At 42.1% G+C, this 26,383-nt stretch overlaps 1 protein-coding gene and 2 pseudogenes across 1 annotated transcript; 1 reads left to right on the top strand and 2 right to left on the bottom strand.

Moving 5' to 3' along the window:
* Positions 1–3,128: 3,128 nt before the first annotated feature.
* On the bottom strand, positions 3,129–4,707 carry LOC124991371 (zinc finger protein 160-like; annotated as a pseudogene).
* Positions 4,708–4,732: 25 nt separating this feature from the next.
* LOC124991372 (zinc finger protein 157-like) lies at positions 4,733–23,033 on the bottom strand (annotated as a pseudogene).
* Position 23,034: 1 nt separating this feature from the next.
* On the top strand, positions 23,035–26,054 carry LOC124990586 (tubulin beta chain-like). The gene is made up of 4 exons (XM_047560732.1): positions 23,035–23,091; positions 23,795–23,903; positions 24,215–24,325; positions 24,991–26,054. Exons 1-4 carry the CDS (start codon positions 23,035–23,037, stop codon positions 26,052–26,054), a joined length of 1,341 nt encoding a protein of 446 aa, XP_047416688.1.
* Positions 26,055–26,383: the final 329 nt, after the last annotated feature.

A 26,383-nucleotide genomic window follows, 5' to 3' on the forward strand; every position in this document is an offset into this window, starting at 1 on the left:
AAAGTTTTGTGCAAGAACTGTCCATACTGGCTCTTTCTACTTCCTACCTTCACATGTTCCTCTACCTAAGGCTTTACATATTTCAGACACTCATTTCTTAGCAGTTTCATGAATTTCAACTGAAATACAATGTTAGAGTACATCACACTTTTCTTCCACTATGATTGTGCATTTGTCTATGTCAGATTGAGTTATTTTCACTTTACATATGCTCAGTTATGAGGTGGACAGACATTTAGAATTGTGGTATCACCCTATAAGGAGGAATCATTTATCAATATATTTTGTTCTATCTTTAAAGTCCCTCCCCCCCCCCTTATTATCAACTCTTATCTAGAGTAAGTGTAACTATGTTTTGGTTTGATTTTTCCACAAAACACACAACCACGTAATTCCCTCATGTTTCCATACTGGTATTTCAGGCCTGAAATCTCATGATTAGCTTCTGGGAGATGTCCAAGTCATGATCAGGGCCACTGGGCCTGTCCACAATGGGTAGTGGTACAGGTGGCAAAGGTGACTTGGAGGTCTGTCCCTGGTGTGGGCTGTGAAAGGAGCAATTTTAGCCAGAACCCCACTGTTGTATTTATAGAAATGACCATGCCACCTGGGTGAAGTGTTCCATTCCACATGAGGACCCACTGAGATCCAAGCTGAGTATTAAGTTCTATCAAAATTCACAAAAGGCTCTAGTCATATGGAAAGGCAGCCAACACAGATTTAAATGAAATTATGCATCAGTGTCACTGCTGGTAATGAAAATATATTCACCCTCCACTATATTAAAAGGAAGGTAAAGCTACTATAATTTTAGAGATCAAGTATGTGTGAATAGTTCTGTGAAATAAAGAGAAATCAGACACAGGCCAATTCATTCAAGTTGGGACTCGATTATAAATAGACATAACCCACTGCAGGTCTGTACTCCCAGTTACTCTGGAAGTGGAGGCAAGAAGCAGGAGAATCATAATTTCAAGGACAGTCTGGGCAACTCAGTAATACCCTATATCAAAGTAAAAGGGCTAGGGCTGTAGCTCGGTGTAGTTCATTTGTCTAGCACATGCAAGGCCCTGGGTTTCAATATCCCAGACTGTAAAAATTAAAACAAACAAACTAAAAAACAAATAACCTCAATGAATTGTGAGCAAAATAAGGAAACAAAAGAAAAAATAATGCACTGGTAAAGAATCATTCACAGGAACACACTGTGCTGTGGGCCTCAGGGTTGCTCAGAAGGGCTGGACATTTAGGGTACCAGGACACTCTGCTCAGTTTCTCTCTACCCGATAAACACAGACTCCAAACAGCATGGACAGCTGCAAGCCCACAACAAACAGGTCAGAGATTACCCAGATTAGAGAGAGGTCAATGGACACTTACTTACCATCAAGGACAAAAGTCTTACCATGCAGGCCACATGATATACCTGTAGTAATACAAGTATCCTGTCACTAGAATGGGAAAGAAATATTCAGTAGACAAAAATAACACCCCTAACAATAATTTAAAACATGATGAAAATGGCATTTCATATCAGTGGAAATTATGCATCTTCCCAAAATTGGCATGTAGAAGTCCTAACCCTCAAGAGACTATATTATGAAAAGGGACCTGAACTGCAGCCATGACAGGCTGCGTTTAGGGCATGAAAGATTTCAGGCCTAGATTTCTATTTCCTGGTGCTCAGATAGTTAATTCCAGGAAGGCCACTAGATTAGACCTACTGGCCTTTGGCAAACAACCAATCAGGAGCTAACGACCCAATGCCTAGCATCCCAAACCATATATGTCAATATGTTAAGACCTGGGTACCCTAAGCCAATGGAAACATGCCAAACCACATATGCTGAAAAATCAGCCAACCGTCTACTTTGCTTTGTTCAAATTTCCCGCTCTACTGTGGAGTACATAAAAATCCCACTGAATCGAAACTCGGGGCTTTCAGCCAGTACATGCTGCGTCAGTGAACGCTGTGAGTCCGAGCTCGAGCTTGCAATAAGGACCCTTTTGCTTTTGCATCGGAGACAGCTCCCTGGTGGTCTTTGGGAATTCGTGATTTGGGCACATTAGACACGGGATTTAAAGAGGTAATTTAAAGTCAAATGAGACCTTGGTGCAGGGCCCTAGGCATAAAAGATTGCTGTCCTCAGAAGAGGAAGAGACACCAGAACTTTCTTCCTTATCAGTAGAGTGGAAAGGTCTCAAGAGGGCACAGTGAAAAGGTGGCCATCTCCAACCCAGGAAGAAAGACCTTACCAAAAACAAAACTGTCAGTCTATTCCTGATTCACTTTCAGCATCTCCATTGGGATAAAATTAACTACTATTAACTTATATCACCCCATTTGTGTATCTTACTCCATTTCCAAAGGCTAAGATCAAAATACCACAGACTGGATAAAGTATAAAGAGGAAGTTCACTTTGGATCACAGTTCTGAAGATGCAGGTCAAGGTGGTGGCTCCCAGCGCCATCGTGAGGGTCATATGAAATTTAACCCCACAAGACATGAAAAATCTAAGAGAACAGAATGGCTGTTTTTATGTTGGCAGGTTTTAAAATAATGTTCATCCTTTTTTTCCATATTCCCCAGACAGCTAAGTTAACTGATGATAGTGACCATATGAAAACCTGAGAAATGCAGGCTGTGTCCCAGAGAAAATAAAATAGTTTTGGGGGGACAAGTAGTAAGTCTATGCCATATAAGATTTTTTTCTACTTTGAGTTCACTGACGCCCACTGAGGTCTGCTTCCGGTAAAAGGTTTTTTCCACCCTGATTATATTCACAATGTTCTCCTCACTGTGAATTCTTTGATGCTTCCTGAGAACTAACCTCTGATAATAGGTCTTCAACACTGAATATGTGGATCGTTGTTTCTGCCCTGTGTGGATTATCTCATATTTAGTGAGGGATGACACAGTAGAAACATCTCCTACATTTTTTTTTTTTTTTTTTTTTTTTTTGGTACCAGGAATTGAACTCTGGGGTGCTCAACCACTGAGCCATATCCCCAGCCTCTTTTAAAAAATATATATTATTTAGAGACAGGGCCTCACTAAGTTGCTTAGAGCCTTGCTAAGCTGCTGAGGCTGGCTTTGAACTTGTGATTCTCCTGCCTCAGCCTCCCAAGTTGCTGGGATTACAGGCTTGTACCACCATGTCCAGCCTTTTTCTATAATACATTCATCTGGTTTCTCCAGTGTGAACACCTGATGCATTCTGAGCCTTGACTTCTGGCAAAGGTTTTCCCACATTGATTACATTCATAGGGTTTCTCCCCTGTGTGAATTCCAAGATTCCTGAGGTAGGACTTCATATAAAAGGTTTGTTTGCATCCATTACATTCCGAAGTTTCCTGAGGTAGGACTTCCAGTAAAAGGTTCTTTCCCGCATTCATTACATTCAGAGACTTTCTCACTTGTGTGAATTCTCTGATGTTTTCCAAGGCTGGACTTTCTTCCTAGTGTGGACTGCCTCATGCTCAGTCAGCTGGGACTTCCTGCAAAAGGCTCTCCCACATTGATTACATTCATAGGGTTTCTCTCCTGTGTGAATTCTCTGATGTGTCCTGAGGTCTGACTTGTGGGAAAAGGGTTTTCTACATTGATTACATTCACAGGGTTTCTCCCTTGTATGAATTCTTTGATGTTTCCTGAGGTAGGACTTCTGGTAAAAAGTTTTTTCACATTCATTACATACATAGGATTTCTCACTTGTGTGTGTTTTCTGGTATTTTCTGAGGTTGGATTTTTGGAAAAAGGTTTTTCCACACTGCTTACACTCACAGTGTTTCTCTCCAGTGTGGACAGCCTCATGTTGACTCAGTTGTGACTTCCAACAAAAGTTTTTTCCACAATGATTACATTTGTAGGGTCTCTCCCCTGTGTGAATTCTCTGATGCTTCCTGAGGTTGAACTTCTGGCCAAAGGTTTTTCCACATTCATTACATTCATAGGGTGGTTCCCCAGTGTGAATTCTTCGATACTTCCTGAGGTCTGACTTCTAGTAAAGGGTTTTTCCACACTGCTTACACTGATAGTGTTTCTCCCCAGTATGGACAGACTCATGATATGTCAGTTGTGACTTTCAGCAAAAGTTTTTTCCACATTGATTACATTCATAGAGTCTCTCTCCTGTGTGAATCCTCTGATGATTCCTGAGGTTGGATTTCTGGCCAAAGGTCTTTATACATTGATTACATTCATAGGGTTTCTCCCCAGTATGAATCTCCTCATGTCTAGTGAGGTGTGATTTCTTGTCAAAAGTTTTTCCACATTGATTACATTCATAGGGTTTCACCACAGTATGGACAGCCTTGTTTATTGACTCCTGGCTAAAAGTTTTGCCACACTGAGTACATTCATAAAGTTTCTCCCCTATGTGAATTCTCCAAGGGTTTCTAAGGTGGGATTTTTGGTAAAAGGGTTTAATGCATTCAGTACATTTGTAAGGATTCTCATCTGTGAACTATATAAACTATAAGATCTAACCTATAGCTGAAGGATTTCTCACGCTGGTTACATGAATAGGGTCTTTTCCCTGTACGTGTCCCTAGATATATTGGAAGATCTAATTTGCTTTTCTCACATCCAAGACAGGATGTCATCTCTGTTTGTATTTGTTGATTTTGTTTGAGAGTACACTTTTGATACAAAATCTTCCTTCCTACCTTGTCAATAAGAGCTGACTTACAATGGGTATTCCCATATTCAATATGGTTACTGGAAATCTCTCAAATCTGAACACTCTTAGATGTAATAAGCTTTTTCAATGCTGCTGCCTCTTTGTTGAAAACTTTCCCTTCTCCACTATATTCAAAATTTTGCTGCCTAGGGTGAATCTTGGGATGCTGATCAAAATATTGAGGGCATCTGAGGAATTTCCCAGTCATGTTATAGTCATCATTGGGTTTCTCTCCAGAATGCATCTCTTCAGGCTCAGTAGAGAGCTGAGAGTTCTGACATATATTAAACTCCCCCAGGTTTCATTCTTGAGTACTTTCCATTATTTACAATCAAATCTGAAATACAATTTGAGATCAAATAATAAGTATTTTCTAATTCAACTCTCTTTTCCATGGACATGTTGTTGGTGTTGACTCCATCATGCCAGAAATGGCTGTCTTGCCTTTCCTGGTTAGTCTCAATTATGTCATCCACTTTCTGCACATCTAAAATGAGGGAAAAAAGAACACACCTATGAACTACATCAAAGCATTTCTTCTTATTCATGTGACAGTTGGGATGGAACCCAAGGTTTCATGCATGGTAGGCAAGCACTCTTCCACTGGGCCACATCTACAGCCATTTATGTTTTTGAGACGGTCCCACCAAGTTCCCCAGGCTGGTCTTGATCTTGTGATCATCCAGCCTCAGCTTCCCAAGAGGCTGGGATTACTAAAGGCAAGGGTCATCACACCTGGCTTAAATATTTCTATGGAATGCTCATGTATATGTATGAGCATATCCTATTGGCATAAAATTTTATAAAAATTCACAACAGGTATTAGTTTATACGTTTTTTGCATTTTCTTCCTACTGACTTCATTTAAATAAATTACACTGGTAGCTTTTCTAGTGCACAACTGTTTTTCTGCGTTTATTTCATGAAGAAATATTTGGTTAAAATATTCAGCTACGTCTTGCAATAATTCTTCACTGAGTTCTTATACCTTGCCATTAGTTTTCCCTGTTATTTACTTCTACTTTTTAAAAATAACAATTGTGGGTGTCTCCTGCTGAAATTCTTCTCATTATTCTGCTTTGAAGGTGGCAAGAATTTCCATGACCAGCTACTTGCAGAGTGAGTCAATTCAAATGACTGCCACCTAGAGAAGGAACATGGGTAATGGAAAGTGTTTTGTATCTACATTTAGATTTCATTTTCCCCTGGGGAAAGACTATGAGCATCTGGGAGTTTTCTAAATATAAAATTGTTTTACACTCTAGAAAAGGACAGTTTTCTACCAATTGCTAATTTAACCTGGTTTCCTCTGGTTCTCAGAACCAAAAAAAGTACAGGAAGCTTCGGAGTCCTACCTTGGACACTCCAACTTTGGTGCCTACAATCTCTGGAAAGTGTTGATCTAGTTCCTTCTGAGATCAACAGCCCTGGAGTTTTCCCCACAATTCCTGAGACATGTACCAATTGGTTAATAACCCACTGCTTTTGAGGAATATAATCTCATGCACTGCAGTGTCAGCAGTTTTACTAGTTCTATGGAAAACGGAGACTTCTGTACATTTATCATTGTGTATGTTTTTTAGAATGATAACCACAAAGAGAAGAGGGAAAGGCTAACTTCAGATTCTACTCCCCAAAATGTCAGCTCAAAGTAAACCCTTGGTTCTGTTGTGCTTCAGACCAGAATTTCCTGGCTCTTCCCCAAGTCCAAGACCACCCTTTTCCATGCTCTTATATTGGATCCCCACTTTGATGATTTCTGATATCCTGGTTCTCAAATGTAACTCTGAACTTCTCTCATTTTCTTTGGAATCCTTTGTTGAATTTCTAAGAATAACTTCACCACATTTACACTATCAAATTTCCAAATTTACATCTCCAAGACTGATATCTACTTGCAAATATATATATTTTAAAAAATCAATCCATGTATTACATGCAAATTTTTGAAACCAGTAGCTGAAACAATACCGGTGTAAACATTAATAATTCCCCTAAGAATATAACTTATTTGAAAAGTGCTTGACAAGTATGCACAAGGACCTGGATTTTATGGCCAGGACCATAAAAATATATCAACTAACAAACAACAAATCACCCTAAGACTGTCTTCTCTGACCATCCTTTTTAAATTATAACATTTCCTGTTTCTCTTTGTCTCATTCTGGTTAAATATTCTTCACAGTTCTTAACTGACTACTCAATATATATTAACTTCTTGTTTGAATAATATCATAAATAAATTCTATGACAGCTACAGAATCTCCATCATTGCTGTCACAAGTACAAATGTAAAATCACCAGTACTAAAGATCTGCTCCACTAGGATGTGCTGAAGCATAAATAAATTTATGAAGAAATGTCTGACAGCAAAAAAAGTCCATGAGAATGGAGGATAAGAGATAACAGAGAATCCAGAAAAAGTAGATATCAAAGAAAAATGTCTAAGAAATGTCTAGGAGATTAGATTTGGTGTAAAGATAAGAGAATATTTAGCAAAACTGAAGATGGAAATATATGTTAGAGTCCTCCTTGGTGATTATGTTGCACATGTTTTATGCATACAGAGCAGCTGTCCTCAGGTCTGGGACCTGGGGAAAAGCTGGTGAAGACAGCACAACATGGCCAACATCTGCCTAGCTCTCCTCTTCAGGACCTCCCTGCCCAGTATGCACTCACTGATGCTCTCATTTGGGAGTTCTCTATCCATGGCTCTGCTCCTTGCTCCAGCTTCAAGATCACTTCAGGTTTGGTGATGCAATGCCCTGTTAATAGGAAATAACTTAGGACCAAACTATTAAGTTTGTCATTCTTTAAAGAATGACAAGAGTTCAGTTTCAGGGGCTGAAGAAGCCAGTGTAAACCTTTTAGAGATGGGTACACAATTACATTTTTCATAGACTGGAATCTTACACCTCAGTAGCATTAAACCCTACAAGTGCTCACGTGTTTACCATGAAGAAAGGGTTTCTTCTGCAGAGTTTCACTCACCCAGCGACACCAGGGAGCTGTAGGTCTCCAAGATCACATTCCTGTACAGGGTCCCCTCTGGGTATCATCCAGGTCCTGCCACTCCTCCCAGGTGAAGTCCACAGCCACATCTTCAAATGACACTAGTACCTGTAATGGTAATTTCTCAACTCATCAGTCCTAATCAAAAGAACTAGAATTTGGGAGTTCTGGCTTTTGTATTGCTGTGGGTGGTGGTTATGCGACTTTTATATAGGTGCAGCTTGCTCTGTACTCTACATAGCAGGAAAAAGAAAAATCATACACTATCCTTCCCTTTTAATGAAATACTTTATCTTTACTACTGGGAATCGTGCTCACAGCATTACACACGTTAGGCAAGCACTCTACCACTGAGATACAAACCCAGCCCTGTTCATTTCATTTTGAGATAGGGTCTTGATAAGTTGAACATGCTGGACTGGAACTTATGATCCTCCAGTCATAGTCTCCTAAGTAGTTAAGATTAAAGTCACGCGTCACTTTATTAATTAGTACTAATGCTATTATCCAGCTTACCTTCTGGATCTAAAATCAACCTTATTGCTGGGGATTAAAGTATGAGTACAATTTTGCTTGTTCAAGACACTTACCAATTGGTATGAAGGCAACCCACAATAATTTCTTTGATGAACTAGACACAGCTTCCATGTAGATAAAGCGAGGAAGGAGAATACAGTTCCATTTTGTACTCTAAGATTGTCCCTCATTGAAAAACCAAAAACATTTAGCTCTGCCATGGATCAACTGTGTGTTCTCATCACTATCAGGTGACAGAAGGAGTGCAGTCACTAGCACACAAGCACCACACATCTGGCTACCCAGAACTGAATCCAGGTGAAGGAACCTGGATCACGATACACATAAACGCAACAATGAAGGAAGAGATTACAGAGTGAGTGATTCTACCCTTAAATACTGAACAAATTCCAACAAGAAACTTAAAGCACCATTGTTTATAATTACCTACAAATGAAAAGCATGTATACAGGCATCCTAATGTTCCCTTCCTGCATGCCAAAGGAGTGTTTATGTCCACTCCAGCCTGAGCACCACCACTTTTCAAACCACAGGGTGTAAACAGTGAGATCTTGGAAGAACAGGCCAGTTAATTAAGAAGTTCTACATTTCAGTACTTTTTCCCTAAAAAAAAAAAAAAAAAAACTGGAAAGGGTTAATGAAGGATCTAAGGGAAGAAATCAGAAAAGAGACATGGATGGACTACATCAGGAAACACAGAAGTAGGAACACGAAATAAGTAATCCAAAAAAAGGATCAAAAAGAAAAGGCAGGAACAGAATTTCACACTAACTTGCTGAACAGAAGATAAAAACAGACGTTTTACTTCCAGGTTCCTGCATGTGTGCTGCTAATTAGACACTGGTGCTATAAAGAGAATTTGGAAAACAGAAGGAGAATATGATGGCAAAAGTAACACATACTTGAACATATCATATCGAAATCCTGAGGTCCCAGATGTGGAATGTCCAAAAGGCAATTATAAACCATATGAGATTTTGGAGAGTCCAGGAGAGAAGCAAGCTGAATGTTAAAAATTTAGAAAGTAACAGAATTTAACTGTTGCCTAAAGTCATCAGAGTGAATAAAATGGCTTGAAGACAATGTAAGAGATTGAAGAAGAAAAGTAACAGGAGAAGAATCCAAGGAAATTATACATGTTGATAAAAGCAGAGAAATAAAAGTGTAAAGAACAGGAAAGAATTTGATTTTATCCCATGGATAGAGGAAAATTCAACATTAAGAACACTACTAAAATAGTTTATCATACACATACTGCTACAGAGATAAATTCTTTAGACTGTCTGCACAGACATTCAGATGACACTGTAAAAATTACCATCCTAGTATGCAGTTCAACATGTAAAGAGCCTGGAAGTTGTTTTAGTATGCAGTGTACCCCAAATGCCCATGTGTGAAAGGCTCAAGTTTATAAGAAGGGGTGGATTAAGAGGTGGGGCTTAATAAGTAGAAGTTAGATTATCAGAGTCCTGTAATTGGAGGGGACACCGGGACCCTGGCCTGTTCCAGCATCCTGGCTAGCTTCCACCGCCATATGCCACAGGCCCAAAAGCAATTGGGTGAATCCACCATAAATTGCAACCTCCTAAACTATGAGCCAAAATAAAACTTTCCTCCTTTTAAGTTGATGACCTCAGGATATTTTTTCTCAGTGATGGAAATATGAAAGACAGCTTTCCATTCTTAAACCAAGTAAAGAACTTAAGAGACAAAAAAAAAAAATCAATAAATTTTCTTGTATATAAAAGTAAGAAGACACTCAGCAAACTGTACCCTCATGGCTAGACATAGGTAAGTGGAGGAAATAATTATGGCTTATAGGACAAGAGAATCACTAGCCAAAACAAGCATGGGAACCAGTTCCCCAGGAGAAAAACATGAACTGTAAGTGATTAACTGCTGGAGACTCATTGTAAGTAACACTCAAGAGTTAAATTTCCACTGGAACCCAGTTATTGAAGCACCCCCACAATGCTATGAAATTTACCTCCAGGATGCTACAGAAAATATTTGAGAAAACACCCCTTTTCTGCTTATACCTGTGGGGGCGGGGGAGGAAGGCAAATCATTTGGCAGTACACTAGAGCATTCTCTTCCTCTTAACAAAGGCTGCACTTGGGAAATACTACTTAAGATCTATATTTGATGTAGTATTATCAGAGCATAAGTGACTAAGGGGAAGGGAACTCCAGAAAAGTCATCCACAAAGGAGAAGAAAAATGCCCAACTCCAGCCTACCTTAGACATCCTGTTCTTTAAAAAGGGAGAAGAAACAGAGAAATTTTATGAAACTCATTCCACATGAAGAGGTTCCCTCAAACACCAACAACTATTCATAGGAACACAGAGCCCTTTTTTAGGAAGGAGGAGGGTACTAGGGATTGAACCTAGGGGCACTTAACCACCGAGGAACATCCCTTTTTATTTTTATTTATTTAGAGACAGGGTCTCACTAAGTTGTTGAGGCTGGCTTTGAACTTGAGATCCTCCTGCCTCAGCCTCCTGAACCACTGGGATTACAGACATGTGCCACGACACCTGGCTACAGAGCCCTTTAATATGGTGTAAATGTTTGTGTCTTTCCAAAATTCATATGTTGAAACCTAATCCCCGCTGTAGTAGTAATCAGAGGTAGGGCTTTGAGGAGGTGATTAGTCCATGAAGGCACAGCACCAGTAAACAGGATTAATACCATGATAAGAAGCCTAAGGTAGCTTTTTCACCCCTTTTGCCAGGGGTGTAACAGCACACAGGGCCATCTATAAAGAAAAGGCCCTCACCACACATCCATTCTGCTGGGGCTCTTGGACTCTAAAGATTCCAGAACAGTGAGCAATAAATTCATATTGTTTATAAATTTCTCACTCTAGGTTATTTTATTACAGTAGGTCTTGTTGATTCCTGAGATGCTCTCAAGCCATCTTTCTTACTCTCCTGCTACAAAGTACTTGGCTTCTTTTAATGGTCCTAATGTCTTCAGCAAACACCCCTTCCTCAGACCTCATTTCACATTTGCTGCATTTTTGGTCAAACTACAAGTCTGTAAATCTTTCCACGCTACTCTTCTCTCTCAACTTCCACAATAAATCGGGCTAAGAGCAGCCAGCAATGCCCAAGAAGGCACTGTCTGAATGCTGTGCTGCCTTGAAATTTCCTCTTCCAAATTAATTAGCCCATCACCTTTATGCTCGGCCTCACACAAAATCTCAGTGCACAAACGAAATACAGACAAGTTCTTCACTAGGAATGTAACAGAAACGGCCTCTATTCCAACAGAGTTCTAATTCCTATCTGAAACCTCATAAGCATAGTCTTTACTATATGCATACTATACTTTATATGCATTTCAGTGAGGATTCTGGTCTTCTGATCTCATAGAAGAATTGCCCACTAAGCTCTACCTTCAGAGTTCCAGGGCTTCTCGACCCTGCATCTCTAAACCTTTCCAAACTCCTACAAACCAGTTCCAAAGGTTTCTGATTCCAATGGTCAGATCCAGTCAAAGCAACAATCCCAATTCTTGTTACCAATATTCTATGTTAGCCAGATTTCAGTCACTGTAACAAAATACCTCACATAAACAAACTAAAAGGAGTAAAGATTTGTTTTGACCCTCTGTTTCCAAGTATTTAGTCTACAATTGTTTTGGGGCCTGCGATGGACCACAACATGTTGCTAGGTAAAAATGTGTTGGAGCAAACTACTCACATCATGATGGCTATGAAGCAGAGAGAGGAAACGACTAGGGGCAAGATTTACCCTTCTATCATGTGCCATCAGTAACCTACTTTCTGCAATTAGGCCCTATATCCCAAAGTTTTCACCACCTCCCCCTGCCAAAAAACACTCAAACTAGGAATACATAGAAACAACCTCAATATTAAAAGTACATAGTTGACAATAACTCAATGGTGAGCTCTAAAATCTTTTTTTTTTTATGATCTTTTAGGGGAAAGACTGGGATAAACAGCAAACCTACACTCCCCTGTGCAGTTCCTGACAACACATGGTTACTCATAATGAGAATTCCTGTCTAAGCCAGTAAGTTTAAGCCAGTAAGTGGGGGACTTTAACATGCAGAAGATAATCGGAACACCTTAAAACTCATTACAGATCATAAACAGTACTTTAGTTTGAAACATGGAATGTGAAGGTTTTGATTTAAAATTCAGTTCAAAATAAATAAAGATTACTTCACATTTTGTTATATCTCAAAATATAATAATGAATTTAAATGTTCAGTTCATGAGGTTTCATTCTTTAATTCTTTTTTTAAAAAATTATTTTTTTGTGTACAGTGCTAAATATTGAACCCAGATTCTGACACATGCTAGGCAAGCGCTCTGCCACTAAGCCACAGCCCCAGCCCAATGAGGTTTTATTCTTACCCAATTATGAACTAGAGTTATAGTCCATAAACACAACCATGTCACACATCCATTTTTCCTTATCCATGGTTAAATGGTTAGATGAAATAGCAGAGAAATTAAATGCAGTCTTTGAAAGACTTTGAAAACATAAGAATTTTTTAACTGTAACAACACAACTGTGAATTATAAAAACTCCACATAGAGGGTTGGGGTATAGCTCAGGGGTAGAGCACTAGCCTAGCACATGTGAGGCATGGGTTCAATCCTCAACACCACAAAAAATAAAAACATATAAATAAAATAAAGACATTATGTCCAATTACAACTAAAAATATTTTTTAAAAACCCCACACAGAATCACTACAACATCACAAATTTTTATGAAGACAAGGTACCAATTAGAAAAACTGTTCTTGTTTTCATTTTCTGCACGACTTTCTAGTGGCCTTTCCATGGGACCCACTAACTCCTGCCTTCTTGCTCCACTGGACTCCTGAGGAAGCCACCACCTGTGCTACAGAGCTGCACCACCCAGGGGACTGAACGGCATCACTGAGCGGCCTTCAGGTCTTGCCAGGAATGGCATTTCTGTAGTTATCATGTTTGTTCATGAGCATGACCAGTTCCTCCCATATACTGGGATTGTATGAGGAAGAGACAAATCCAGGAAAAACCTCGTTTTTTTAGGGCTGCATCATTGGCAAGATGGACGTTATTTTAGCCAGCTTTTTCACTGTTGTGCCCAAAAGAGCTAACAAGAACAATTTTAGAGGAAGAGTAATGTGAGGTCTCAGTCTACAGACAGCCGGCTCCACTGCTTTGGGACCAAGGCGTGGCAGAACATCATGGTGGAAGACTCTGCTGGGGGAAAGTCAGGACATGGCCACCAGGAAGCAGAGACTGCTTTGCTCAACAAGGACAAAATATAAACCCCAAAGGCATGCCCTCAGGAACCCACCTCCTTCAGCCATATCCTACTTGTCCACAGTTACACCCAGTTAATCCCTATCAAGGATTATTGTACTGATTAGGTTAAGGATCTCATAAACCTAATGTTTTGCCTCTAAACTTTCTTGCATTGTTTCACATGGCTTTTGGAGGACACCTAATATCTAAACCATAGCAGAGGTGATCTATATGTAAGAAAAAGATCGGTTTTCATTTTGGATCTGTTGGACTTGACGTGCCCCTTGGAGAGTCAACAGGGAGGTGAAGTGCTGGGGCACAGGTCCACACTGGACAGAAACAGGAGTGCAAACCACAGGAAGCCAAATCCATCAAGGAGAACCGTAGAGTGAGAAAAATGGAGCCCAGGATGGAGCACTTGGATGAGCTATGTTAACATGCAGAAATGGGAGAATTCAGGGAAAGAGAGAATAAAGGCATCACGACAGAGGCTGTGACAGTAACTGACAAAGAATTTCCAGGAGTAAATCACAGGCAGTGATTTCTAATATGGCAAGGGACTCTGGATTCAACTACACTTTAGATTAATAAACTTATGAACAACTGAACTAAGACAGCATTGAGTAGGATAAAGTATAAATGAACAAGGGGAATATTTGCCAGAAAATGACTTTAAACAGTGTATGTAGATGGGCTGAGATGTGTACGGAGAGTTAGTGAATGACTTGTGGGAGAAGAATCCTCCAGACAATCCACAAATCAGATACAGCCTTCCAAAACCTGCCTAGGACCACACTATTTTAGTAACTCCAGAAAAACCTTAAGACAGTTTTCCTTTAGAACCAGCTGTTTCCACTGCAGAATGTTAGAAGTGTTTATTTCCAAGACTGTTAGTGAAAAAACTCGCCACAGCATCGTCTCCATGACTAATGAAGTTAATGTTTTCAGTTTTTGATGTTAAATTGTTAAGTCCCACCAAAGGTGAGCATGCACTTCTCTCAGGTTCTTTTCAAATCATGTAGCAAAAGTGAATGCATTGTGTCAGGCATCAGAAAGACAAATTCTACTCAACATAGGTGTCTTTCAGTTCTCAAAACCTGCCTGTAGCTGGTGCGATGGTTTATATATGCAATATCTGCAAGCTGCAAGCTGAGGCAGGAGGATCACAATTTCACAGTCAGGGCACCTTAGCAAGACCATGCCTTAAAATAAAAAATAAAAAAGCTGGGGATGTAGCTCAGTGATATGCACCCATGGGTTAATCTCAAGCATCAGAGGCAGGAAAGATGACTCTCCCTTATCTCTATGCCAGTTCTACCTTATATATGTACACATCCCTGATGCTGAATTTGACTCATTTCTACAATTCCATTTTAATTCCTGGACTTCATAAAGCTCCCAACATATGATGTAAAATAAACAAGAAAATAACAACTCACCAGAGATTTACTCAGGTTTGGTTTCTCTTGAAAACATGCAGAGGATGCTGGAGGTATGACTGCCAAAAGGCAAGGGAAGCAGTCAGGACAGCACAGGCAATGTTTGGTCCTAGATTCTCCTGCTCAAAGCACTCTACACACTAACTGGAAAGAGAAAAAAAAGAAAAGAACAATGACAAAAATTCTCAGTAAGAGAACAGCCCCATCAATGAGATAGGGCAACAGATCCCATTCAAAATGTACTCACAAGTCTTTCAATTGGCAGAGATTAGACAACAAATGTATTAGTGGATTAATGAAAACATACATTATCAACTGATTTAGCAATGATTAATGTTCCCTAAAGAAATAGCTTAATACTTTAAGCCAAAGAAACACTATACCTTCACTAAAATGAATGTTATAGAAATGCTCTTGGGCTAGATGAACTATTCTTTTAATACCCACACAGGAATCCACAGGAGCATTCCACTACAATATTTCCTGCTTTCATATACCTAATTTTCATGCAGAATGTGTGTGTTGCAACTCAATATTTCTTGCCCATGCTCACAAAGGACGAAAACATACAGAATCGGACTAGGGATGTGGCTCAATAGTGGAGCACTTGTCTAGCATGTGTGAGGCACTGGGTTCAATCCTCAGTACACATAAAAATAAAAAAATAAAATAAAGGTACTGTGTTCATCTACAACTAAAATATTTTTTTAAAAAACATAATATATTTTTTTTTTGTGCGTGTGCTATATGTTTCAGTAATGGTTCCAAATGAGGCATGTATCTACACTCTCTTCTACTCCCCACTGATAATAACCTGGGCTTGAGGCATTTGACTTGCTTTTGCCAAGAAGACATCACTCAATGTGATGCAAACCTAAGTTTGAAAAGTATTTGCTTACTGGTGCTTGCTTTCTTGGACACAGTCATGAAGAAGCCTGGGACCACCCTACTGGGCATACAGGCAACAGTCAGCACACACTACCAGAAATGGGAGTGAAGCCATCTTGAACCAACCAGCCTCGTTCAAGGCACCAGGTGACTAACACCTGCATGTGATCCCAGGCAGTAAGAACCCAAGGATTTCCTAGCTGAGACCAGGCTAAATGTTCACCCACAGGAATGTGATCAAATCAAATGGTTCTTCAGTCAATACATTTTTCGTGATTTTTTTTTTTCACAGCAATGCCTAATTCAGGACTTATAATACATTTTTTAACCTTTTTGGGAGTGAGAAGAAAGTCTCCAAACACACCAAATGCAATTAGAAAACATCATAACATGTACAAATTTTGAAAAGCACAATCATGGTCAACTAGATAGACATCAGTGTGGTTGAGACATAATTCAAACAAAGTTTGGACGTTGAGTATAGTTTTAAGTGTCTTACACTAACATAATGCTGTTACTTATCCATTAGCATTGTACTGTTTTATTTACATTTTACTATTTTGTAATTCGGGTATAATGTAATCTGATTTTCCCCCTATAAACAATTTATTAAAAGTCACTATCATTTTCCTGCAGGACTTAGAATCTTTAATGACATTAAGAGGGAAACATCTGTTATCAACCATTTTGGGTCACAAAATGCACAGAATACACTGTGGATAAGAAAGGAAATGTAGTTTAAAGCAATGTTCCAGGGCTGGGGGCTATAACTCAGTGTTATGTGTGACTGCCTCTCATGTGGGAGGCCCTGAATTTGGATCCTCAGCACTGCAAATGAAAGCAAACACTGGATAAATCTTAAAGCAATGTGCTGGTTAAATCGGCTGGAGTCACAAAAATGATCTCACAAACTAACAAAGGCCCTTTTGAGTTAATTATACAAAACAGGTAACATTAGCCAAAAAAGCAAGATGTACCAGATACTTACATATTACGCAATCCCAGACAAGTCCCTTATCTCTTTGAAGCCATCTTTCCTTTCTGTCTTTCTTAAAAAGGAAAAGTACTTTAGCAAACAATCTCTGTGCTACCAAAAATAACAGGATGGAGGGATCATTAGTGTATCTACAGATAACAAATTTGATGATAATCCAGGTTTAAGTGAGTCTCCAAGATGGAAACAATGAGGGAATATTGAAGGAGTGGGTGTGTCTAGAGAGAGCTATAAACAGATCCATTCAAATGTAACGGAGTACCCCCCCCCACTACGGTGCACACCTGTAGGATCCCTCCAATAAGAAATGTTACATTTCCCAGGCCATTGTCCATCTTTCTCAGTACAGCTCACCTCTCTCCCTTGAAAGTTGGTCCAAATGCTCCATGAACACAAAGTTGTTTATAGTGTTTGGAGAAGGTAGTAGCAGCCTCCGAAGGTAGTTCTCTCTAGGCAATAGGATAATTGCTTGGGCCATGCAAAACTAGCATCTTCGCTTCTCTGGGACACTCTGCCTCTAATTCGAAATGCTGGTGACTAGGTTCATGCCACAAGAGTGTTCCTCAGATGGGATTCCTACGCATACGATACACTCCTTCAAACTTTGGAACACCTATTTTGTTCCAAAAGAAATGGGACTGTAATCTATACCCCAACTTCCTTATAGAACTCAATGTCCCTGGAAATAGGTCCTATATAAAACCTTCCGAAGCCTCTAACCAGGAGCGCTGGGCAGTTACACGAAACAGGAGAGGACCAGGAACGTCACTTGCTGAAGACACACAAAGAAACTCCACAAATACAACAGCCGCATGGTAAGAGTCAGTCTGCACGCTTCATAAGTACTTCTCTTCCACTTGCGAACATTACTAGCATTGTTAATATCCCCCAACTCACAGCTGACAAGTTAAGTCGCGTAGATGAGTGACAGGCTCCTTCAGCAACAAAGCTGGGTGTGAAATCACACCGCACACCTCCCAGCGCAGGACGCCTGCAGAGCGCAACCCGCCCCACATCGCCATCCCGACTCCACCATCTGCGTCGCGGAGCTTTTGGAACCACCGCCGGGACACCTGCAGTGACCCGGGCCTCCTGGCAGTGCAGCCTCTCCCACAGAGCAAACATGAGCGCACAGCCCGAGTCCCCCGATCCCGGCTGAGTACTCCCCAGAGTCCCCTTCCAGACCCGCTCAGCTCCGACCGCGAAGACCCACGGAGGTTGCAGCCGGCACCTACCTGGGGGGCACCTGGCCTGCGTCTCAAGGCCCGAGGCTCCTTTCCCAGCACCACACCGACTTTGCGGGACCCGGACCAGCGCTGTGAAAACCCCTAGGTCAGGACTTCACTTTCGAAAGATGGCGGGATTAGGAGGGGCGGCACATGCCCAGAAGAAACGCCGAGGTCTGTTGGGGGCTTGTGCTGCAGAGGTCAGAAGCGGGTTGGACTCGGTTTCCCAGGTGTCTCTGCGCAGGTCCTTCAAGCTCAAAGGGCTTTGTGGTCATTCCCAAGACTTCAGTCTCATCGCCCTGAGACCAGGACCAGATGGTTCTGGACTACTCTTGTGATGTGGAATTTTGCTTCTTCCTTAAATCTGACTTGGCAATTCAACACATTGTGCACTGTGTATCTCACTGAAAATTATTGCGGTTATAGAACCCACCTCTAGTTTGTACGCGTGTTTTCTAAGGCTTGAAAGATCACATCTCTTACTTTACTTGAACTTTTCTAAGGAACAAGAAATTCTTATGGTAACTCTCTTCCGACCCATTTAAAGTTGTTTGTTCTCACTAAACTGATTTATACACCTCCAATGGATTATATTAATCAGCTGGAAACACTACTCTTATGTATGTGTTGCAGTAAAGACACAGGGAAGGATCGTAGGTCATATTCCTGCCAATTTAAACAGCAGTGTTCTCCCAAGTTCCATCCACCCATCCTTGTATCAACTCTTTAATTGGGGGTTTGTTTTGTTTTGTAGTGGGCATTGAACTGAGGGCCTCCCACATTCTAAGCAAGAGGTCTACCACTGAGCTACCCAACCCTAGCCCTTTTACCAGGAGCAGTTTGCAGGAGAGTGTTAGGGAGAATTTGAAATAGGCCACACCATTTTGAAACATACCTAAGATCTTAGAACAACAGTCATCAAACAGTAATTCTAACTCAGGCTGACCTAAACCCTGGACAATACTCCCATCATTACACAGGAAAGGGAATTGTTATCTAGGACTGAAATCTTGAGAAACACCTTGTTTGACATGCAACAGTAAATACAACAAAGAATGAAGGCTGTTGCTGACAATCCCCAGCAACAGCCTGTTACTGAAAGCTTGGTCCTTGTTTCAGATGCCAACACAATAACAAGAATCCTGTTTTGAGAAAAAGGAAAAAGAAGTTTTATTGCTTTGCTAACAAAGGAGAAACAACGGGGGACTTCTGACCCAGAGGTTGTGATTCTTCCCATCAGGGAGAACAGAGGGTTTTTTAAGAGGTGATTCAAAGGCAACATTCCATGTATTCTCTGTCTGGAGTTGTAATTCACTTGTTCAGTCATTTCTTAGATCTTCTGGTGCCACCCCCAATCTGAATTACTTCATTCCTATGGTGGGTGTGCACTCAAGGACAGATAACTCTGCCTAGGATGAGGAAGAAAAGTAATCCTCCCCCTCCCCTACCTCCCAGAACACAAAGAAACATGTCCATTTTAAAAATAAGTCACAGTGGCAGAGCAGCAAGGGTTATTTTCAAAGCATAAAGTGGACGACTTTTATATTTACATGCGTTTTTGCCTGGTTTGCTGGTCAGCCAGGATTCTGTTTGTACTGGTAGATGTTTGAGATGTAATGTCTCTTACTATGTTTCAGGTACAATGTGGCGTTTCTCTGACAGAAAATCCTTAGCCAGGTGCAGTGGCGCACTCCAGAAATCCCAGCAACTCAGGAATTGAGTGTTGTGAGTGAGCTATGTCACTAACATAGACCACATATATTTGTGTCTGTCCATGATGGTATGATTTGGATGTGAGATGTCCCCCAAAAAGCTCACATGTGAGACAATACAAGAAGGTTCAGAGGAGAAATGATTAGGTCGTGAGAGTCTTAACCCAGTGTGTGAATAAATCCCCTATAGGGATTAACTGAGTGGTAACTGAAGTTGTAGGGTGTAGCTGGAGGAGGTGGGAATTGGGGTGTGGCTTTTGGGTGTATATTTGTATCTGGCAAGTGGAGACCTCTCCCTCCTTCCTGATAGTCATGTGAGCTGGTTCCCTCTGCCACACTCTTCTGCCATGATGTTCTGCCTCACTTTGAGCCCTGAGGAATGGAACTGGACTTCTATGGACTAAGACCTCTGAAACCGTGAGTTCTCAAATAAACTTTTCCTCCTCTACAATTGTGCTAGTTGGATCTGTTAGTTGCAGCAGTAAGTTTGAAGCAAGCCTTGGCAATTTAGTGACAATCTGACTCAAAAAAAAAAAAAAAAATGAATGGGGATATAGGCCAGTGGTAGAGTGCCCCAGGATTGAATACCCCATACCAATAAATAAATAAATAGTAATAACCCATGACAATAACTAACAAAATTAGGAAACAACAACAACAAAAAAAATACTCTGATACAAAATCTTTCACAAGAAGCATGTGGTGTGGGCCTCAGAGATGTTCAGAATGTCTGGACATTTAGACCAGCAGGACTCCTGAATCACAAAAGCTAACAGTTAATGCATGTTGTTTTGAGCTAATCGAAGACTATTTCTTATACACCAGTAGAAACCTCATGACCCACATAAATACCCCAAAACACACCAAGTCCCGAATTGACTTTCTTAGTTACCCTTCACACTGTTCTACAGCATTCTACCTTGCCACTTTCAGGCCCCACATCTGAGGGCCATGATATGCAACCATGCAACATGTCAACAAATAGCAGTGTTTTCCCACAGAAGAAATACAGGAAATTTTAATATTATGAATGCTACTAGCATAATCAGAAATATAATTATAGGAGAAAAATACTTTGGATTGTCCACATACACACTTTAAAAAATACTTTAAGGGCTGGGGTTATGGCTCAGTGGCAGAGCGCTTGCCTAGCATGTGCGAGGCACTGGATTTGATTCTCAGCACCACATATAAACAAATAAGTAAATAAAATAAAGGTCCATTGCCAACTAAAAATATTTTTTTTAAAAAATACTTTTAAAAATGCCATCCAGGCCCCATGTGGTGGTGCATACCAGTAATTACAGTGGTTAGGGAGGCTGAGGCAGGACTGCAAGTTTCAGAGGTCTTAGTTCCTAGACATCTGGCTCCATTCCTTGGGGCTCAAAGTGAGATAGGACATCATGATGGAAGACCATGATGAAGGTCACATGATGATCAAGAAGCAGAGATAGAGACTCCACTTGCCAGATACAAAATGGACACCAGAGCCATGCCCCCATGCCCACCTCCTCCAGCCACACACCACCTGCCTTCAGTTACCACTCAGTAAATCCCATCAGGTGATTAATTCCCTGATTGGGGTATGGCTTTTATTTTCCAAGAATTTCTCTTCTGAACCTTCTTGCATTGTCTCACATATCACCTTTTGGGGGATACCTAATATCTAAGTTATAGCGCGTATATTCCATGTGAATACTATACAATTTTATATTAGAAACTTTAACATTTTGAGCTGTGAATATCCCAGGTATCCTGGAACCAATTCCCCATGGATGCTGAAGAACAACTGTAATAGTTTTCTCTTTCTGTGTAACAAGTTGCCACTAACTCAGCAGCAGAAATTGACATGTTCACAGTCCAGGGATCAGGAGTTCAACAGGAATGCTGGGTCCTCTGCTCAGGGCCTAACATGACTAACAAGCCTGGGCCACCCTGTGCTCTGGAGCTCAGCAAGATCCAGTTTCTCACAGCCATGGGCCTTCAGATTCTTGTTTTTGCTGGCTGTTCACAGAGGTTGTTCCCCACTCCTGGAGACTACTTACTATTCCCTGTCACGTGGCCCCTTCCACAACATGGTAGCCCATCCTTTTAGCCATCAGAAGAGGTCTCCACTTCTAAAAATACACATACTTTTCTGTCACCAGTGGGAGAAAATTCTTTGCTTTCAAAGAGCTCATCAGGCCTGTCACTGCGGCACATGCCTAGAATCCCAAGGACTCAGGAGGCTCAGGCAAGAGGGTCAGAAGTTCAAAGTCAGTCTCAGCAACTTAGTGAGGCCCTAAGCAACTTAGCGAGAACCCATCTCAAAATTATAAATCAAAAGGGCTGTGGATGTGGCACAGTGGTTCACTGATCCTGGGTTCAATCCCTAGTACCAAAACACACAAATCAATAAATAGGCTCATTTGATTAGAGGAGGCACATATAAGCTCCCTATCTTGAAGTTAACACTTTGGGAAACTGAATTATAACTGTAAAAATCCTTAATAGGAGTACCTATATTAGTGTTTGATTGAATAATTGGGAAAAGATGTGTGCACTTAGGTCGGGTGAATCTTGAGACCATCTTACAATTTCACCTCACGCACCTCCTACTGTTTGGGAGGGGAAACATCATGGTCTTCAAAACAAGATGAACCTGTGTTTATCATAAGACAAGTGACTTAGAAGCTCATTTATTAGTAAACACTGTGCTGTAGTGTGGAATTAGAGGCAGGGGTGGGGTGAAGGTGGAAGCCATGCCCAGGATGGCTGGGAATAGTATCCCTGGCACGAGCTGTCCAGTGGGGGCCCAGAAGCTTGTTCAAGGGAGAAAGAGGTTGGAGCAGAGAGTCTAGGACACCCATGCCCAGCCTGAGAAGAGGCCCGAGGCACCTGCCTACATGCTGGGAGTACTCAGAGGTCTGACTTCCTAAAACAGAACTATCCAAGACACAGCTAAAGCCCAGAGACTCCTCACAGGTGACTGGATTTTTACTCCCACCTGTGATCTGGACCAAGTCTTAATATGGCAAGTGGAATTCATATTCATGATGAGGGCATCACCTTGGGTTTTACAGAGGCATTTTTGCTCCTTAAACTTGAATCCCTTTCATCTGTTACTGCTCATTTCCCCGCCCACCATTACATCCCTGGGTCTGGGCGGGGTCCCAGAATATAAAGGAGAGCTGCTGGCCAATGCAGCTCTCCACTAAACCAAGCCCTCTGGCCTTCGTCCGCTCCAACGTGGTCTTCAACTCTGTTCCTTCACCCACTTTCGGCATCATGCGTGAAATCGTGCACATCCAGGCAGGCCAATGTGGCAACCAGATCGGAGCCAAGGTGGGCATGTCGCTGGGGAGTGGACCCTGCAACACAAGGCCAGAGCCAAGGTCCCCAAGAATGAGAATGAATTCAGGAGGGAAGTGGCATCTTAGGCTTCCTTGTGTGCCAGGCTGGCACAACCTGTGACCATGAGTGTGGTGATGCAGTTATGGGTGCCTTGGGTGCCCTTTAAATTACCTAGGGACTGCCCTTTGTGGGCAGTTTTCCTCATGATGGCTGGTTGCTTCCCCTGCCACTCAGATGCCCTCCCAAGCTTGTGCCTACCTTCACTCACCTATTCCCTGCCAGGGTTAGGATCCAGAAGCGAACGTGAACATTGCTGGCATCAACCTGTGCTCTTAAATCAGCCTGGGGTTTGTGCCAGGAGTGGGGCCATTTGATTCTTGATCCTGCTAGAACCCATCCAGGGACCAATTCATCAGCAGGGATTCAGACATTTAACTTGCCTGAAGTGACAACCTCACTGCTTCCCAGAAGAGGATCTGTGTTGCCCCCTTTTCTAATGTTCTTCCCATCCTTCAATCCGTGACTATATATGGCTCCTGCTCTGCAGATTTCCAAGCCCACAGGAAGCAACTGATATGAGAAATAGAGGCCAGCAGCTCTCTGATCTTAGTCTGGGACTCAACTGTCTGACCACTATTCTAAGGCCATCTAGTGATAGGATGCGGGCAATAGGGTGATTTTTGTTTCATTTCAGTTTTGGGAGGTCATCAGTGATGAGCATGGCATTGACCCCACTGGTAGTTACCATGGAGATAGTGACTTACAGCTGGAGAGAATCAATGTGTACTACAATGAAGCAGCTGGTGAGTATAGGCATATTAAACTTGCTACCCATACTGTAGCAGAGGAAATGTCCTGGGAGCATAAAAATGCATTTTTTGCACGTTCATATAAAATGTCAACCTCAAAAAATAGACTTCATAGGTCCTTAATAGTCTTTTTATATTTTCCACATGACTGAGCATGCTCAGCATTTTTTTTTGTTTGTTTGTTTCCTTTGTTTGAAATGTTGGAATCATCTGTAATGAATTCTTCTGTGAAACCTATACAGAACTAGGACCTTACCCATGATTCATTTCCAAGCACAGGTGTAAGTCAGCTTTCGTTCCTACAGGCAACAAATATGTTCCTCGGGCCATCCTGGTGGACCTGGAGCCAGGAACAGTGGACTCAGTGAGATCCGGACCATTTGGCCAAATATTCAGGCCAGACAACTATGTGTTTGGTATGTCCTCATGGTCCATGGGACCATGACTCGCCTTCTTCCTAACAGTCACACACTTCACAGTTCTCGGTGTTCAGTGCCCAGGTGATGCTGTGTCCACAGATGGCCCCAGTCCTGGCCTAACCCCTTCCAGACCATGGTTTGGGGGGCATATCTCTCTCTAGTCGCTCTGAACAGCTCAGGGGTTAATGTCAGCTTTCATTACAGCAGCCTCTGAAGGGAAAGACTCAAAAACAAGAAAAGCTTCTAATGAGTCTTAATAGGCTACAGGTAACTTCAAGGGACCAGTGACAACAATTAGCCCCTTTAAGGCTACAAAGGCCAAAAGAACACCATGTTATAGACAAATGCCTAGAGCCCCTCTTCCCCTCTGATCATACTGCACCTTCCCCTTGTCTAATTCTACTTCATTAGACTACTGAACACTGTTTCCTTAATTTGAGAAGCAGCTGAATTTTGTTTTCTCTTCCTCAACTTGCTTTTTAACAGTAGGATGATCCCCAGCATTTTGGAGGGTCACTGATACATTCAGTCTTCCAGATAGTTCACCTTTTAGATATGTTTTTGTTTCCTAAGACTGACTAGTCCTACCTTCTCCACATGGCAAATGACAACATCCAGAATCCTTGTATATTTGTGTCTAATATTCTCTTTCCCTCTGGTAGGTCAGAGTGGTGCAGGGAATAACTGGGCCAAGGGCCACTACACAGAGGGAGCAGAGCTGGTGGACTCCGTCCTGGATGTGGTGAGGAAGGAGTCAGAAAGCTGTGACTGTCTGCAGGGCTTCCAGCTGACCCACTCACTTGGGGGTGGCACTGGGTCGGGCATGGGCACCCTGCTCATCAGTAAGATCCGGGAGGAGTACCCAGACCGCATCATGAACACCTTCAGCGTCATGCCCTCGCCCAAGGTGTCGGACACGGTGGTGGAGCCCTACAATGCCACCCTGTCTGTCCATCAGCTGGTGGAGAACACAGATGAAACCTTCTGCATTGACAACGAGGCCCTGTATGACATCTGCTTCCGCACCCTGAAGCTGACCACCCCCACATACGGCGACCTCAACCACCTGGTGTCGGCCACCATGAGCGGGGTCACCACGTGCCTGCGCTTCCCTGGCCAGCTGAACGCAGACCTGCGAAAACTGGCGGTGAACATGGTGCCCTTCCCGCGCCTGCACTTCTTCATGCCCGGCTTCTCGCCCCTGACCAGCCGGGGCAGCATGCAGTACCGTGCCCTGACGGTGCCCGAGCTCACCCAGCAGATGTTCGATGCCAAGAACATGATGGCCGCCTGCGACCCCCGCCACGGCCGCTACCTGGCAGTGGCTGCCATCTTCCGAGGCCGCATGTCCATGAAGGAGGTGGACGAGCAGATGCTCAACATGCAGAACAAAAACAGCAGCTACTTCGTGGACTGGATCCCCCACAATGTGAAGACTGCCGTGTGCGACATCCCGCCCCGCGGCCTCAAGATGTCAGCCACCTTCATCGGCAACAACACCGCCATCCAGGAGCTCTTCAAGCGCATCTCGGAGCAGTTCACCGCCATGTTCCGTCGCAAGGCCTTCCTGCACTGGTACACGGGCGAGGGCATGGACGAGATGGAGTTCACCGAGGCCGAGAGCAACATGAACGACCTGGTGTCCGAGTACCAGCAGTACCAGGACGCCACCGCCGAGGAACTAGGAGACTTCGAGGAGGAGGAAGAGGAGGAGGAGGAGGCTTAGGAACTTCTCAGCTTCCTTGGTAAACTTCTTGTCCTCCAGCATCTGCTGGTGAACTATGCTGCTCAGGTTTGTCTGTCACAAGTTCACGGTTGGTAAGAATGTGGATCCCCTCTAACAAGGGCAGTATTCTCTTTCTTAAAATATCTATACTAATAATGCATGTAGCCCATACTCTCCAAATTTTTGTTCTCTTTCTGAGATAGCAAGTTTCAGGATTTCATCTTTGAGCAGTATAGGTTTTCTGTTTCAGTGCTTGAACAGTATGTGTGCACCTTTAGTGAAGAGATGTATGTTTTTATGTTCACTTTCCTGAAGTTTAAAATAAAGAT

Source organism: Sciurus carolinensis, chromosome 8, assembly GCF_902686445.1.
Source record: "Sciurus carolinensis chromosome 8, mSciCar1.2, whole genome shotgun sequence".
NCBI lineage: Eukaryota > Metazoa > Chordata > Mammalia > Rodentia > Sciuridae > Sciurus > Sciurus carolinensis.

Bases quoted from the DNA above. Each gene is read 5' to 3' on its own strand.
- LOC124990586 (XM_047560732.1), top strand. From the start codon at position 23,035: ATGCGTGAAATCGTGCACATCCAGGCAGGCCAATGTGGCAACCAGATC. The intron at 23,904-24,214 runs GTGAGTATAGGC...TCGTTCCTACAG, and splicing joins GTACTACAATGAAGCAGCTG to GCAACAAATATGTTCCTCGG. The intron at 24,326-24,990 runs GTATGTCCTCAT...TCCCTCTGGTAG, and splicing joins GCCAGACAACTATGTGTTTG to GTCAGAGTGGTGCAGGGAAT.